This window comes from Sceloporus occidentalis, unplaced genomic scaffold (genome assembly GCF_023333645.1).
Source record: "Sceloporus occidentalis isolate IW3139 unplaced genomic scaffold, rSceOcc1.0.p SCAF_4, whole genome shotgun sequence".
Lineage (NCBI taxonomy): Eukaryota > Metazoa > Chordata > Lepidosauria > Squamata > Phrynosomatidae > Sceloporus > Sceloporus occidentalis.
Genome location: NW_028316984.1, coordinates 131,504,358 through 131,519,539, shown reverse-complemented (window position 1 = coordinate 131,519,539; position 15,182 = coordinate 131,504,358). Strand labels below are relative to the sequence as shown.

General features: G+C 40.1%; 1 protein-coding gene across 2 annotated transcripts in view; it reads right to left on the bottom strand.

Moving 5' to 3' along the window:
* Positions 1 to 15,182, bottom strand: part of LOC149314618 (tetraspanin-18) — a 256,903-nt gene that overhangs the window by 33,068 nt on the left and 208,653 nt on the right. For both annotated transcript variants that reach the window (XM_089521494.1, XM_089521495.1), the window contains 3 exons: positions 9,756 to 9,848; positions 7,854 to 8,048; positions 3,424 to 3,498 (listed from right to left, as the gene is read on the bottom strand). In XM_089521494.1, the coding sequence (XP_089377620.1) occupies positions 3,424 to 3,498; positions 7,854 to 8,048; positions 9,756 to 9,818 (333 nt within the window). In that variant the 5' untranslated portion in view covers positions 9,819 to 9,848. The remainder of the gene's footprint in view (positions 1 to 3,423; positions 3,499 to 7,853; positions 8,049 to 9,755; positions 9,849 to 15,182) is intronic.

Here is a 15,182-nt window from a genome sequence, read left to right as displayed (position 1 = left end):
GGTCCTCTTCTTGAGCTCTCGTGAAAGAATGTAATTCAGAAAACAAGAGCTGCATTGACCAAATCACAAGAGACTTCTAGGAAGTGGTAACTATTTATAGAGAAATAGCAGTCAGCACTAAGACACAATTAAGCTCTCTCCCCATCTCTGAGATTTGGAATGGGGCATCAAAACTGTTTACAAAGCACTGTTCTTTTCCTACTGTTTGGTGGTGGAGACCACCAGTGGACAAAAGAGACATTCTTTCACTCTAGACTTTAGATAGCTATGGCTGTTTTACTATCGATTTTTCTAAACCTCTCCTCTTTCTTTCAGGCCTTTTCGCTTAATGGCAAAATGTAACCTCTTAGGGATAAATTAAACCAATGTTCATTCTGTTAAATTTGTTGCAAGGTCATTCTATACTTGTTCTCTCATTAATTTCTTGTGTGTAAAGCACATATTAGAATTAGGGCTACCAAGTTATTAACAGGCTTTTAAGAAATGATGGTTGTTCTGCTTTCAACATAATAATTAATGAAGTAACTGAGTGAAATAATCTATTATCTCAATACAGGGGATGTTTTGAAGGGAATGTTTCTCCAAGTCACAAAGACAAATGGCATTGTTTAAGAAGACACATGAAAACAAAGGCCTGTTACAGACAGCCAAAATAAAGCTGCTTCGAGTCACTTTGGAGGTATGGTATTTCAATGATACATGCGTCCTAAGAGTCCAAAGGCCGCACCAAAGCCACACTCCAGTCCTAAAGACTGGAGTGCAGCTTTGGTGAAGCTTCCAGACTCATGCATCATTGAAATACTATACCTCCAAAGTGACTCGAAGCAGCTTTATTTTGGCTGTCTGTAACAGGCCAAAGACTTTTTTATCCTCATCTATTATAAACATGTTATATCAGATCATTCCAGTAAAATTAACTGAAACACCATTTTTCTTTTCCATTTGAGTAAAACTAACCAGTCAAGAAATGGTCACCATTATATAATTAACTAATCATGGATTTAAGCTATGTTAGCATAGCCTAGACTCCCCTTGCTACATATAAGGTTCATGCTTAATATCTAGCATCAAGCATGTTTGCAGAGGTCACAATGACCTGTGCAAACTGGGACATTTCACAAGTGAGAAGGCATGCTAGCCTGAGGACATGTGGCAGACCTAGATAATACTCTAATAAACCAAAATGGGTTTGCTGATCACTCCACCACCCCTACCCTCAGGCTATTCAAGTCTCTTCTAACAATGGAGACAAAGGAAGCCCTATTGCACGAAGGCAATCAAAGAGCATACCGTCTGCTTCACCCCATGCTGTGTTCCTAGTCACCATTCCTGTCCAACTATCTCAGAGATCCAATCACTGTTTTGTCACTCCTAAGTTAAAGCCATCAGCCAATTTAGTCCCTTTTGTCAATTCCATGAGTAAACCATCAAAGCCTGTGTTACATCTTGCAGTAGCATCAAAAATACTTCAAGGTATGAAATCAGATATAAATATCCAATGCTCACATGGCCATTTTGCACACAGTTGGTTTCCAGACATGGTCTGTGTACAACAGACCAGAGTTCCTCTCTGTGTAGCCATCAGATGCAGTTTGAGTCATCCTCCATTTTCCTCTTCAAAACTAGTAATTATTACTCTTTTCAAATACCGATTGATCACTATCCAACTTTCCATGCCTCTCTTTCTGTCAGCCTTGCATGGTTCTTAAAGTTGCATTGGACCCTTGTTATCCGCTGAGGTTTGGTTCCAGGAACCCCAGTGAATAACAACATCCGTGTATGCTCAAGTCCCATTAAATACAATGGCATAGCAAAATGGTGTCCCTTATATAAAATAGGAAAATCAAGGTTTGATACTTGACATTTATACTTTTTAAAAAAATATTTTCAAGCCGTGGATGCTTGAATCCGTGTATAAGGAGGGCCAACTGTATTTCTGAATAAAACCCTTTTATTCACTAAATTTCAAGTAGATTCTCACACTGTTGGTTGGGATCCCTAAATCCCTTCCCACCTTTTAGGGTAAAAGCTGCAATGAATAAACTGCATTAACCGAGAGCACCATTCCCTATTACTAACACCTATTCCCCAGCAGCTTGTTAACACTGCTCACTTCCCTAACATCTGGGACTTTGAGGTCAAAGTGACTGATAATGTGTGCACAGAGTCGCTGGTGCTTCACAATTGTTTGACCCACTTTGAGGCATAGAGATCAGGGTTACCTTGATGAGGGATACTGAAATGGAAGCTGTGTGGATAGAATCACACTTCATTGTAAGCATCATAAGTTGAGTGTGGCTCAGCTTCACAACATATAAGCTGCTCTATGTTTTATGTTAAATGCAGTGGGCCCTTGGTATCACCAGATCCAGAACATCCTCCTCCTTTGAATACCAAAATCTGGTGGGATAATAAAATGGTGTTCCTTATATAAAATGGCAAAATCAGACTTTTGGGAAGTTATATACAGTATGCTTTAAATATTTTCAAGTTGTAGATTGTAGAATCAGGATATAAAGAATCCATTGATATGTAAGGTCAACTGTACAATTTATCCAAATGTATGGAAAGTCTTGAGAAGTCTTTAAGCTGTAATTAAATGATCAAACGACTACATAAAAATAAGAATTTGACCATTTATTCTTTTCAAAAAACAGGCTTCCAGATATGTAAAGTTCAGTATTTTCTGAACTTCACAGATGCGTACTTCTAATTATATTTGATTTAACTTTTTCTTTTAAATGCCACTAATTGGCATTGTGAAACTTAACCACACTGAATGACCATATAAACATTATATTCAAGTATATCATATAAATGCATGAGTATATACAAATGTTAAGGATAAAACTTTGAACTGTGTTTCTGGAAGGATTTAGGAATACAAAAATAACTGATTAACTACTATCAAAATAACTGCAAGGAGATTATATGATAGTTGCCCTTCTATCATACTAAACTAATTTACTTCTTTTCTGGGCTGAGTGCATGATTAATTATGTTCTGAACAGTATAACCAAATTCAATTCCATTTTAATGATCTTTGTTTGGGAAAAATATCTCTCAGCTCCAAGAATCTTTGCGACACATGCGTCTCTCCTCTGCATATAAACCATCTATTTGACATAAGCTGGACTGGGGCTGTTAACATTTAATAGGCGTCTGAAAAATGTTTAGGTGGAAAGTAATAGAAACAGCGTCAGCAGCATCCTAAAACAAATGTCTGTTCAGCAGTCACATGGGCAGAAAGCTTGGAAAAACTGCTTTTGTAAACTACAACTCCCAGAAGCCAGTCATCATGCTAACCTAATAATTAGGGGAGATGTAATCCAAAAAGATAATTCTTCCAATCTCTGCATTGGCTATTAACTAGAAGGCCAAAATTTGCAGGATCTTAGAAAGTGTTTCCATTACAATACTTACATTTTCTCTAAAGATAAAAGCCAGGATTGCAGCTGAGAGTTCTGCTAGGAAGATTAGTAAAATAAACATGAAGAACTGGAAGAGAAAGAGGGGAAAAAGAAAGACATATCACTGTGTATCAACAGCAAACAGCTGATACAGGATCTCTTAAAATCATCAAAATGATAGAGCAAGACCAATTAATTCTGTTTCCTCATTGTTCATAAGAAACATATAGCTACTGTGAAACATATACTGTAATAAGATATGGTGAGATTTATCTCATTATGTGTGTACATTTGGAGTTACAGTGAGCCTACGGTATAGCAGGCTAGTGATCCATGGATTCAACTGCTCATGAATTGTCACGTCCATATTATTTAATGGCGGCATGTGTGCATGTCGCTCCCCCTTGAATAATATGAGGCTTGAGCATCCATGGTTTTTCCCATCTGCAGAGGTTTCTGGAACTGAACCTCACTTAGATGCTATTTAGCTAACATGACTGATTCATACATGTAAACCTGTCCTTGTTCAGTTCTGCATTCTGGTGTAAATTTCCCAAATCCTGAACAGAAGCAAAGTATTCAGAAAAATGGAAGACTATAAAATTGACAGCTTTACTTTATGAGGCATTCTGTCTGTTGATCACATACGAGGGTCATTCAACAAGTACTTAGCCTCACCGCCCGATGGCGCTGCTGTTACAAAAGAGTTTTACCATTGTGCAGTACATTCTTTTAGAAGCCTACTGTCAAAGTTTCAGTCAATTCCCTTCATTTGTTTTGTTTTGATAGCCTTTGGAAGCGAGCGTGTCGGTCAGTTTTACAAAAATGGGAAAAGAGCAGTATCGTTCAGTGATTCGATTCTTGTTTTTGGAAGGGAAAACGCACAGCGAAATCAAAGAGCACTTGGATGCTGTGTATGGTGACTCTTCTCCTTCGATGGCGACCGTCAAGAATTGGTTCAACGAGTTTGTTCGTGGCCGCACATCGGTTTTTGATGAGTCACACCCAGGTGCCTGTTCTATTGGCCGGAAAGGTGATGGCCACCGTTTTCTGGGATTCACAAGGTGTGATCCTCATCGATTACCTTGAGAAGTGTGAAACAGTCACGGGGCTCTACTATGCCGACTTATTGGGCTGATTTGACGCCGAATTGAAAAAAAAACGGCCCCGTTTGGCGAAGAAAAAAGTGCTGTTCCACCATGACCACGCACCGGCTCACACCTCTGCGGTCGCCATGGCCAAATTGGTTGAATTAGGCTACAAATTGCTGCCCCATCCACTGTATTCTCCAGATTTGGCCCCCTGTGACTTCTTTTTGTTTCCAAACCTGAAAAAGTCACTCGCCAGGAAAAGATTTGGGTCGAATGAGGAGGTCATCGCCGCCATGGAGGCCTATTTTGCAGACCTCGGGAAAACTTATTTTTCGGATGGGTTGAAAAAGTTGGAGCATCACTGGGCCAAGTGTATCGAGCTAAAAGGAGACTATGTTGAAAAATAAATTGCCACTTTTCCAAAATTTTCATTTTTCTTTCGTAGGCTAAGTATTTATTGAATGACCCTCGTAAGATATAGGCTACTTATTTCTTAGCGTGTAATTCACTATCTGTGACCAGTGCTTTCAGTATATACAGGACTGATTAGCTAGGCTCTATTGGAGGCCCTATGATAACACTTCCATTGCTACTGACAGACTGCTCTTCACTGTATGGAGCAATTTAGCAACTTAATAAGAAGCTTGTAGCTACTGTGGAACATATACTTTGTAATAAGATATGGTGAGATGTATCTCATTATACATGTACGTTTGGAGTTACAGTGAACTTGTAACTAATAACAATGTAAATGCAGGAAGGAGGAAAAATACTTATATAGCATCCCTCTTCATAGAATCAGAGTTGGAAGAGACCACAAGGGCCATCCAGTCCAACTCCCTGCCATGCAGGAAATCTAAATCAAAGCATCCCCAATGGCCATCCAGCCTCTGAAGACCTCTAAGGAAGGAGTCTCCACTACACTCCAAGGGAGTTTGTTTCACTGTCAAACAGCCCTTACTGTCAGAAGTTCCTTCTAATGTTTAGGTGGAATCTCTTTTCCTGTATCTTGCATCCATTGGTCCGGGTCCTAGTCTTTCATGATTAATACACACAGAAAACACACAAAGATTGGCCTGAAGGCTGCATCCACACTGCAGAAAAAAAATCAATTTAACATCACTTTAACTGCCATGGCTCAATGCTATAGAATTCTGGAGAATGTAGTTTGTTGTGGCACCAGAGCTCTCTGACAGGGAAGGCTAAATGCCTCACAAAACTAAAAATCCCAGAATTCCATAGCACTAAGCCAAGAAAGTTAAAATGGTATCAAACTGGATTATTTCTGCAGTGCAGATGCAGTCTTAGAAAAGGAGTAAAAAGGATTTTCCCCCACTTCAGTCCAGCCACCACAAACACACCACTAGTGTTCCTGCATGTGAACAATGAATTTCACTGACCTGTGCTTGTCTACCTCTGTTCCCGGTGAAGAACAAAGAGCCTATTTAACCATATATTGGCATGGATTTGTGTCACACATATTCATCATTTAACAACACTAATCACCTTCATTATACTCTGCCACCTGGGGGATTGTTACCAAATCAGTTTTATCAAAGAGCTAGGAAAACTGGGTTAGATTATTTCATAGACTAGCTTAGTGAGTTCCAGGACACTTGGGAGTCTCTCTCTCTCTGTGTGTGTGTGTGTGTGTGTGTGTGTGTGTGTGTGTGTGTGTGTCTGTGTCTGTGTTTAAGCCCAACTGGTACAACAGCTTTAGGGGCTGTGAAGCTCAACATAGCTTGATGTTTGGTGCAACATATCAGATGCAGCTGCAACATTTCGCGTAAAAATAAAACATGAAAAAGTAACCTCTGCAAAGAAAGAAACTCACATTCAAAACTTCCCTAGGGATGCGTGTTTCTCTCTTGTCTCTCATCCATGCTGTACACTTGCCATGAGTTTATACTTGAGCTAAAAGCTTCAGGCATTCATTATGTATCACTTTGAAATCTCTTTCAGGAAGCTGCCAGCTCATCTATTTTTGAAAACTTTGTAGGGGGACTTGGATTTTAATCAGTCCATGAAAATAACACCTTTTCGCTACCCCAGCTACAGTTAACGCCCAACAATTCCATCTCAACTCCTTGAAGTAAAAGGGAAATCTTTCCAGAACAATATTTCCACAACCAGGTATTATTTTGCATAGGGAGCCATTTGCTATATATAAAAAAAGCCTTTTCTGGAAGAAAACCTAATTCTGGAAGCCTTTCCCAATACAGCACAAAATAAAAGGAGATGCAACCAATGAATAAATTAAGAATTTAGCCTTTCTTTAGCTGGAGCTCCAAACTTCTTCTTCTGGTTTGAATGTCCTTTCTGTGCTGAGAAATGGACTTGGACTGGGAGAAGAGTTTCCCAGAAGTGAGACAGATATAGAATAAGATGGATCCATGCCCTACAGAGTAGGAATTGTGTGTTCAAGCAAGACAAGTGACCCTTCTTTTTGCAGTGAGGGGTAAGAACTTTGATGCAGACCAAAGGCTCCAATACATGTATTAATCACATTTGTGGATCACACTTTCTAGGATTTCTCAGCCAGCATGGCCATGTTGGCTAAGAGATCCTGGGATTATAGTCTAAACAAATAATATTTTTGAGAAGGTACATTTTAAGCCAGTTTTGAAGCAAGAGAAGCCACTGCAAATGCTGATATTAGTGAGATCTTCTTTTTTGCAGAGCAGCTCCAACTTCCCAGCTGCTAAAAGAGGAGATACAGCAGAGTATACAAGCAGAGATTTTTGACAGGCAGAGTTGACATCTCTGTCCATCTAAGGGGAGCAGATGTAGGAATGGGACAGACACCACCATTTAGTAAATAATGGACTCACTGACATGAATCTCTCTCTGTTTGTCTCTCTCCTTGCGATTTCTGCACTAGAAAGATTATTATTTTAAAATTCACAGTGACTGGTAGTCCAATGGCTAGAATTCTGCTGTTGTCTTACACCAACATAACTACATTGGTGGAGGAGGTGGTGGAAAGCAGGAAAAGGCCACATGCTAAGCAGCCATCAAAGAAAGAAGACACTGGTAAAACATGCTGCTTCAACTTGCCTTCTCTTCTAAAATACTATTAGGTAACAAGACATGAAACCTGTAAGTAGTAGGTAGCAAGAATTGTTGCCTAATGTTTCAAGGTAATTCCTTCTTAAAGAAAGTTCAGTATGTGTATGCAGATTAGAATGACATGCCCTTAGTCAACAACTCTACAAAAAGTGCCAGTAGTCAAATAACAAAATATACAGTGTGGACAAAATATAATCTTCTGTATAAAATAACATTATTGTCCACCCTAGCCACATAAGCAGATGGAAAAAAAGACTAGGTAAAAAAAGTTAGCAGTACTTACAAAGAGAAGGAGGCATTTGTTCTCACGGATGGCTCCACAACACCCAAGGAATCCCAGCAGGAAGAGCATTACTCCCATGGCCAGCATGATGTATGCACCCGTGAAGAGCAGAGGATTAGTAGCCACGATCTCTCGGAATCCAGTGGGATCTACTATGACCCATATTCCTACTCCCAGTAGACATGTACCACCCAGCTGCCATAAGAAAGGATAGATAAAGAATCCAGATGTACATCTTGCCTCTAGAGACAGGTACTTCATCTGGAGGTTCTACCCAAATGTATCTACTTCATTATCAGGTCAGCTCACTGGATTGGAAGCTTATTCTGTTCAGTGAGTCTATTTTCCACAGTATCCCCCATGGCTTTTCATTAATGGAGCTATTTGTACCTGGAGGCACCCACTGTTTTAGCTATTCCACTTATTACTCTAATTTGTTAGACAGGGGCTCAACAGACCATCCCTAAGGAGCGGCTCCATGCCACCCCTTTCCTTGCTGGATTGGGGCTGTGGCAATCGCCCTGGTTTGGCCTTTCCTACGATGTAAAAAGAAGCTGCAAAAAGCGGCTCTTTTTTGGACCACAGAAAGGGATCCCTAGCTGTGGTGGTGGTGGCTTTTCAGTGCTCCTTTGGTGCAACGTGTTTAAATGGAGTGCCATTATGCCCCCCCCTCCCCCATCGCCATGCAGTTGGGTGCATGGCATGACATCGGCGTGGAGGCAGCTGGTGTGTTTATCACGCTCCCACACCGGCATATAACTCTGGTCTGTACAGGTTCTAAGTCTCTCCCATATTTCCTTGTAACCCTTATCAAAAGTTCTACAGGCCAGGCAAAGTTTCAGGAATCCAGGGAGCGGAGGGAGAAGACATTATTATGCAGACAGAAAACACTCAACATTACAGTCATCAGATGTATAAGCCTCAATTTTGCAAATCCTATTTTCCTTTGGTGTTATAAAGAGGAACTTGGAAGAGATGTTTGATGCCTCTTAATTTAATAAGGCATTCCAACCCATTTTCTGTTAAATGTGAACAGAATACAAAGTGTTAACTTTTAAAGAATTATTGTGCTAGATTGAATAAAGAGTACATTAACACAATAGCCTAAATCATATTTGAATCCTAACTAAACTAGAGCCATTGATTGGATTGAGTGGGTTTATTTACATGTTGATTCATCATTTAACAAATCTGTGTGGGTGTCCTCTAGCTGTGGGACTAGCCCACAGAATTCCAGCTGTTAAATACTATACAAAGGTGCTTCTGGATAGTGGTTTCTTCTTCAACAATAACCTCACAGGATGCTGAACTTCCAATACTTCATAGGATGAGACTTTGATACTGTATAATGCTGGTTTATTGCTACTCTTGCTATGATGACCATATTAATCATGTTAGATTTTCTTGACCTAGTAGTGAGCAATACAGAATTTGTATGACCTGTTTGCAAAGTTCATTTTCTTTATACAAGCATTATGGTTGTTGGAAGAAATACTGCTTCCAACCAAGAAATTATGGAGCTATATAGCATGCTGTAAGAAAATCCTAGACTCTCAAGGTATTCAGGGATTGGGTAAGTGTCACAGTGGAAAGCCAGGTCTGAAGCCCCAGTTACTGAAAAATTACATTCTTGAACTTTGTCAACTGCTGAAGCAACACTATTCTCTTCACTAATCAGTGATACCAAACTCCTTGAATTGTAAAATCCTCCCCCCCCCCCAGACTCCCACAAAGAGTAGCATCTGGTTCTTATGCTGTTGTTGCTGAAGCTTAAAGATGCTTTGGCATTGTAACAACTCCCCCCCCCCTCTCCCCACCCCGCCCAAAGACAGCCAGTACTGACAACTCCTAAGAAGAGATATAAAAGATAAATGCTGTGAACAAAAGCCACAGAATACTTACAAATATGAAAAAATTGAAGACAAACATCAGGTACTTCATGCAGCTCAAACAATCCCCTTCCATGGTTGTGAAGGCTACACAATCCAATTAATCCTGCAAAACACCAACAGCCCTTTAGCACATCTTCGTAGTCTTCCTGTCTTCTCTCTTTCAAAACCCTGTGGAATTCATTATTCTGAAAGAGCAAATTTCCCATCTGAATGAGGTAGAATAACATAGGTTAACAGGTAGTAATGATCACCTCCAATTCCCAACCCGTTCTCTCACTGGTGTGTCAGGACCAGTATGAAAGGTTAATGAGAAGCAGCTAAATGACTCACCACCTTGTTCAAAAGGTAAGAACCAAAGTGTCACTTGCATCATGCAGTAGTACTCTCTTTTCATTTTAAAGTTTCTCAGCCATCCCTAAGTCCAATGCAAAAGCTGCATATACTGTATAGTGAAAGAAACTGAAAATGTTAAATTAGTTATGGCCTTGCTAGATGTCCAAAATCAGGGTCTCAGTTAAGGAAATCCTCCATTGCTTCATCACTTTCCTTATGTTCTTGTTGATACAGCACCATGCTGAGGGGTTGTTCCCACATGTCTATCATTTCAATCTACGCGGGGTCATTTAAACCAATCAGATACATGAAAATGTATGTCAAATTCATCCCTCACACTAATTTCCCAAAGTAGTCTTTACAGCCACCATTTATGCTAAGCCAGTGATGCATCCCTTTATTACAGATGAAGGGATACTGACTCCCTTAAGGCCAGTCATAGAGCATGCAGTTGAGCTGCTATTTGAACAAAGGGCTACAAAGTTCTTCCTCGTAACTCCTACCATACTATATCAGCTTTCTGAATGTGGCATGGGAGCAGAAATGAATATCATATGATGTGGGCTATTACTAGATCATTCTTTTAATAACACTATGCTTTAAGACCAAAACCCATGGTGAAATATTCCACTGAAATCATATTCCATTCAGACAAATGTGTGTGCTTGGGAGGGATATTATGGCCTGAATTCTATTCATGGATGCAGCCAAGCAGACTTGTATCAATTCTAGTTGGGACTATGAATAGGATGCAGACCAAAGGCTCCAATACATGTATTAATCACATTTGTGGCAAAGAAACATTTTCTTCATGCATTCACATAATGCAATGTAAAGACATTTTTGGGGAAAACAGCAGGGTCTTTATTGCAATTATCCTTAGGTGATGGACCTTATCTCTAAGAAAAGGGCCAAAGCCATACAGTTCTTGAGCTTTTTCAAATATTAAACACTTATTTCTTTTGTAAGACATTTAGCTATTCATTTGGTATTGTGTATGTATTTCTCCCTAGGAGTGTTTGGAAATGTGTATTTTAGTTAAGAGGTTGTTATTTAGAACTCTGTTGTAGACCTTTGTTTTATTGTTTACTTTTTATTTTATTGGAAGGCAGAAAGATCAGGTTATGAAGGGAAGGGAAGGGAAGGAGGAGCTCTGTTTCTATATCTTCATTTGGCTTTGGAAAGTATGCCCACAGTTAGAACACTGTACACCTCCTTGTAAAGGCAACATTCTACATTCAATTACATACTATGTTAGAAAAATGCATTTGATCCCGTTAAAAGCAAACACAAAAATTATCTAAGGGTTTGCAGAGCATTTTTTCACAGGCTGGGAGATAAATCCTCCCTCTTCACTCTTTTATTGTTTTTCCTAATCCAAGGAATGTGGAACTTCTGTACATCAGGCTCCATAGCTTTTCCCAGGGTGACCATGGTAACTGATCTGCTTTAGTTATGCTCCTTGATGAACCTCTTAGCTAGCAGAAGGGCTCGCTGTGAGGGAAGAGACATAGTGGATGTAGGTAGAGAAAGCCTCAGGTAAACAACACAGTTCGACAGAATATTTGCCTTGCTGAACAGCATCTAAAGAGTCTGAAAATTAGATCTGGTTCTTTAGTGCATGTTATGCATGTATATTGTGTTTTTCCTGACTATGTAGGTCAGAGAGGGGCCAGAGGCATAGGAAGCTGGCAAACACACCATCCACAGCTGTTCAAAAATATTAACACACCTTTCCCTCTCCAGAGCAGGACTTTCTTTGCTGGAGAAAAAATGGCAGAGAGAGACTAATGCTGACTGATTCTAAAACACTTTGGGGTAGTGTCAGCATCCTGTAGGAAGATAACAGGGAGAAAGAGCTGCTATTTCTTCCCAGAACAAAAAAACAAAAAAAGGATTCTCCTCCTATGTTCACAGAGGAGAGTTTTATTATGGATAACCTGCTTAAGTGGGTATGAAAAACAAACATATAAAACTCCCACTCCCATTCAAAGGGTTTTTAATTGAAGGTCAAACTGTTCCATAGGGATTTCTCTTCCATGTGCATGAAGTTTTTAGGGAGAAGGACGGCTTTAGGGAGACAGATGTTGCCATTTATTTCTAAACTTCAGCAACAAGGAAGAGTCCTACTATTACGTGACCAAAGGAAGAATTCATCTCAAGATACACCTGATGAATTTGAATCGTGGTGGTAGAGATAGTATGCTATAGTTTTGGGTACCGTGGCTGCATCTGCACTACAGAAATAATCCAGTTTGATGTTGCTTTAACTGCCATAGTCCAATGCTCTGGAATCCAGGGACTATTAGTCAGTTGTTAAAGAGAAGGCTAAATATCACACAAAATTACAAATCCCAGAATCCCATAGCATTGAGCCATGGCAGTTAAAGCATTGTCAAACTGCATTATTTCTGCAGTGCTGATGCAGCCAGATAAATAATATACTGTATTGTATGTCCCAAATTACTCATCTACGTTGGAAACTGCCATATTTGAGATTTCTAGTTTGTTTAAATCTATATTCTCTTTAACATAGAGAATGATACCACCTACACTATGGCTCTGCCATATCCTGCCTTCTTACAGGCAGTAAGTGCTGGCTTAGTGGTGGTATGGGGGGTGTGGCATTTAAATTATCCATGTGCTGATGCTGCCCCCAAGCTGGTGTCACATCACCTACCTGCCCAGATGGAGGGCAGTGTTTCAGCACTCTGGCAGCACACCATTCAGATGCTGCAAGCCGCAGGAGCGCACAAGAGCTGCCATCACAACAGAAAGGGCAGCTTATTTCCACTCCAAAAAGGAGCAGCATTTTGCCACTTCTCTTTGGGCTGGAATAACACTGGATCAAGGCCATGGTGTGTGGTTGCTGCAGCCCTGATCTGTCACTCAAAGGGGTGATGTCAAGCCACCTCTTTAGGGCTGTCTATACTGGCTCAAAGTTTCCACCCAGAGGACTTGTCTGAATGGGCCAAAAGGCCCACCTCCTCCATTCTGTTCAGACAATTCACAGTCCAAACTCCAGTTCTGGTGGGAGCAGTCCAGGTGACATCCAGCAAAACCCACACCAGAATCAAAGCATAATAAGGTCAAAATGTATTTAAAATAACATACTTGTTGCTCTGGATCTTTCAGGAAGATCCATAACCTTCCATTTCCATCCTTCTGGGCCACTCAGCCTGTCTGCTGCTGTCACAGGTAGATTGTTCTGAGGTTAGGATAGACCACCCAGCTTTTCACCATTGCTGGGCACCTCATTCTGACCTCAGAAGAGAGTGGTGGATACACTGGGCAGCCCAGTGGGATACCTATGCAGATAACCACTGCAGTGCAGAAATGGAGACTGAGGTCACAAGGGCAGGGCAGGGCAGTTGTGAGGCCAGGATATTGTGGGTTGTCCTTGGAGTATCCTGGCCTGTGCAGAGAAGGCCAATCACAACCTATTGGTTGGTTCTGTTGGTTCTAACCATTCCATCAGGATTCAACTATATTCTCCTTTGTGGCCTAGGGAAAGACCAATACAGTAGAGAGTGTAACCTATACAGTATAGTATATAAGATATATGAGAAGCTAGATTTATTTGAGTGTGCATATGTATCAATGAGAACTTGGAAGTAGCTTAAGTAAGCAAAGCATGTCAAATGTCAACAAACCCTGACTGAGAAACTCACATTGTGGATATGAGAAGATGTGACTTATAATAAGCTTTAGCAGATGAAATGTGCTTAGTTATAATTAAGATATGAGGACATCCAATAGATTTGACTGAGAATAATCCGTAGCAGGAAAGTAAAGAGTCCAAGTATACAGCTGGTGGAATAGTGAATAAAGATCTTTGTTTTGATTGGATATGCTTATGTAAGGTACCATGAACATCTTTGTTTTGATTTATTTTGATTGGATAACTGATAGACTGGGTAAGGCTAAGGAGAATATAAAGAGCCAAGATAGTGCATCAGCTCAGTCTGTCTTTGGCATACCTCCATAACGAATGCTATCTCTGACAACTGGGCTGTTCCTGGTAGACTAATAACCTGCCCAAACATGCTGAAAGATGATAACGGTTGGACAAACAGCTAGGCTGTGACTATAACAAAAGCTGCTCAAAGAGATTAACCTTCGAATGCCTATTTAGTGGTGTGCAATGCATCAACAGATGAGATCATATTCTTAAATGGATAGATAGTTAAGGATATGATTCAACTGACAGATTTCTGTACCTGTGAAAGCCTTTATGAAATGTCTGTATAATGCCTTAACAGAAATTATGGAAATTATGAAAGAACATAATCATGATGATGGCTATATGTCTGAATTATGCTGTTTAAGATGGTAGTATTCATATATGTGTTAATAAAAAAAAGCTTGTTCCAGGGATGCCGAGACATAGAGGTACAGTCCTTATGGAATGGTAAAATCCTAATGGCCATATGATCTTTTGTAATGAATATATGATGCCTTACACACAATGTAATGTAGTCAGTTGAAAGCAAGCATTCAGACACTGATAGGTCTGTGTTTTTCCCCATGGTGAACCTAAGTGTATATATATCTATGATCACATATAGTAAAGAGCCTATTCATTTCCCCACAAAAATATCCTGAGACTCCTAACACTAATGCTTATGAATAGCGTTGCTGTTAACTCAGCCTGTCTGGTTCAACTGACATCACAAATTGGGGATTCAGGTGATGAGAAGGTGTTACTGGAACTGCAGAGAGAATCCAGGTTATCTGACAAGTGGCAATGGCCTGCAATCCCTCAGTTTTAAAAGACAGGGGTGGGGCATCACTCCTGTTTCAATGACACTTAACTCAAATTTCCCACATTTTGGAGCCTGAGTAAAAGTATTTAACACAATTACTGATAATGAACAACCTCACTGAATAAAGTCAAGTTCAGTGCTTATGCCACAATTGATAATATTAATGGGGTCACAAGACTCACTATTGGTTTTGTTACATCTTCTATAGAGGTAGCTATGTTACTCAGTCTAGTAAGCATCATTATCGGGATTCACTAAGCTGAGCTGTTGCCAAAGGCTCTTTTTCTGGCAGAGCTTTGACAGGTGGATGTGTTCCAATTCGCCGAAGGCAAAAGGTA